Source organism: Podospora anserina, chromosome 3 (assembly GCF_000226545.1).
Source record: "Podospora anserina S mat+ genomic DNA chromosome 3, supercontig 3".
Classification (NCBI taxonomy): Eukaryota; Fungi; Ascomycota; class Sordariomycetes; order Sordariales; family Podosporaceae; genus Podospora; species Podospora anserina.
Genome location: NW_001914833.1, coordinates 260,268 through 262,273, shown reverse-complemented (window position 1 = coordinate 262,273; position 2,006 = coordinate 260,268). Strand labels below are relative to the sequence as shown.

At 57.0% G+C, this 2,006-nt stretch overlaps 1 protein-coding gene across 1 annotated transcript; it reads left to right on the top strand.

The window, feature by feature from the left end:
• Positions 1-382: 382 nt before the first annotated feature.
• Positions 383-1,475, top strand: PODANS_3_10940 (uncharacterized protein; the record flags this gene model as incomplete). The annotated part of the gene is made up of 2 exons (XM_001903499.1): positions 383-874; positions 942-1,475. The coding sequence occupies 2 exons, from the start codon at positions 383-385 to the stop codon at positions 1,473-1,475; spliced, it is 1,026 nt and encodes a 341-aa protein (XP_001903534.1).
• Positions 1,476-2,006: the final 531 nt, after the last annotated feature.

Here is a 2,006-nt window from a genome sequence, read left to right as displayed (position 1 = left end):
CTCCAAGCTTTGCCTGGCGATCTCTTGGCCAGCCCGGCCAGCGTGTTATGGGCCGCTGTGATTGGTGCAAATCAACATTGGCATCGGGAGCAAAGCCGGGCGCCATGCACCACTCCCCACTGTTGGGACCTCCGAGGCCCTCCCCCACTGCGAGACTACGACCGAACAGGAAACCTCCAGCACCACCCTCCGAGAGTGCAACTCTGACCTTGATGCCGCCTCCGTCCTGCACCGCCGAGCGGGCCGTTGATCCAGCACCTCATGCACACAAGAGCCTCTCATATAAAATGCCAACGACCACACTGTCGTCACTCTTGACCAGAGGATCTTTCTCGGCACCTCTGGTCATCATCTCTGCCGTCAACCCTTCCCTGCTGCCACCATGAAGTTCCACGTTCTCTCCGGTCTCGTCGCCCAGGTGCTGTCTGTCTCGGCAGGCACCATCCTGTGGGATGGCCGCTTCAACGACATGACCTCGTCTGCCGATCTGAACAAGTGGTCCTGGGGCAACCAGGTTGGCCCATACCAGTACTACATCCACGGGTCTTCTCCTGTGTCGGCCTATGTCAACCTCTCGCCCGACTACAAGAACCCAGCCGACACTGGTTCCAGGCAGGGAGCCAAGATCACGCTCGATAACACGGCCTACTGGAACGGCCAGAACATGCGCCGCACCGAGCTGATCCCCCAGACCACCGCTGCCATCAACCAAGGCAAGGTCTACTACCACTTCTCCCTGATGAGAAAGGACATCAACGCCCCGGCCACCACCAGGGAGCACCAGATCGCTTTCTTCGAAAGCCACTTCACCGAGCTCAAGTCCGGTTGGCTCTCGGGCGCCCCTGGCATCTCGGACACTCTGCTTAGGTGGTGCGTTGGCGGCCAGACCCCAGTGGAGTGTCGAGTGGGCTGCTGATGTCTGGCACAACGTTGCCTACGAGATCGACTTTGCTGCCGGCACCGTCGGTTTCTGGCACTCTACCGGCAGCGACCCCCTGACCAGAAAGGTGGCCCCCGTCAAGACCAGCACCAGCTCCAACGGCGCCGACTGGCATGTTGGTGTCTTGGAGCTCCCGAGAAGCGGCTACCCTGATTCCAACGAGGACTTTTACTGGTCCGGCGTGTATATTGAGAGCGGCAGTTTGACCACCTCGGTCGCCGGTCCTGGCCAACCCATCCCCGGTGACGGTGGCTCCTCCAGCAGCAGCAGCAGCAGCAGTGTCCCCAGCAGCACAAGCACCAGAGTCAGCAGCACCTCCACCCCGGCCCCCGTTTCCTCTACCACGCTCGTCACCTCCACCACCCGCGTCTCCTCCACCAGCACCAGCTCTGCCGCACCCGTTCAGACCACCCCCAGCGGTTGCACCGCCGGCCAGTACGCCCAGTGCGACGGCATTGGCTTCAGCGGTTGCAAGACTTGCGCTGCCCCCTACACCTGCAAGTACGGAAACGACTGGTACTCCCAGTGCTTGTAAGCATGCGGGATCGAGATGGCTGTGATGATGGGACTCTGTATATAGATTAGTTACTTCGTGTCAATACTTGAGCCTGGATGGCAAGCATCTTGGACGCCAATACATACATATTTACATACGCTCAAGGGTTGTGGCTGGGTTTGTTACTGACATGTGACTCAAGATGGTGTGTGAAGTATCCAGAAAAGGAGCGCTAGTTGTTCCCAGCCCTACCTACATGCTGATAGACAGTGCTCGACAATTTTGCCAACTTTATATTTTGGCTCAGGAGCGTGCTTCTGCTGCGTTAAATACCTCGTAGCCTCTCCCCAAATGCAATGAAGGGTTGAAATTCAAGAAACACTGGTTGGCTGGGATGCCGGGACCATTTGTTTTCCAGGTTACTTCTGAGCTGTGGTTGATGTCGAGATTGAAGAATTATCTTGTATCAAAGTGAGGGCACTGGATCTTAGGTGGTGTGAAAATCTTCACGGGCACAACATAGCTTCAACTTCCACTGTCATATAGGTACATAAACTAGTTTGGTACCTA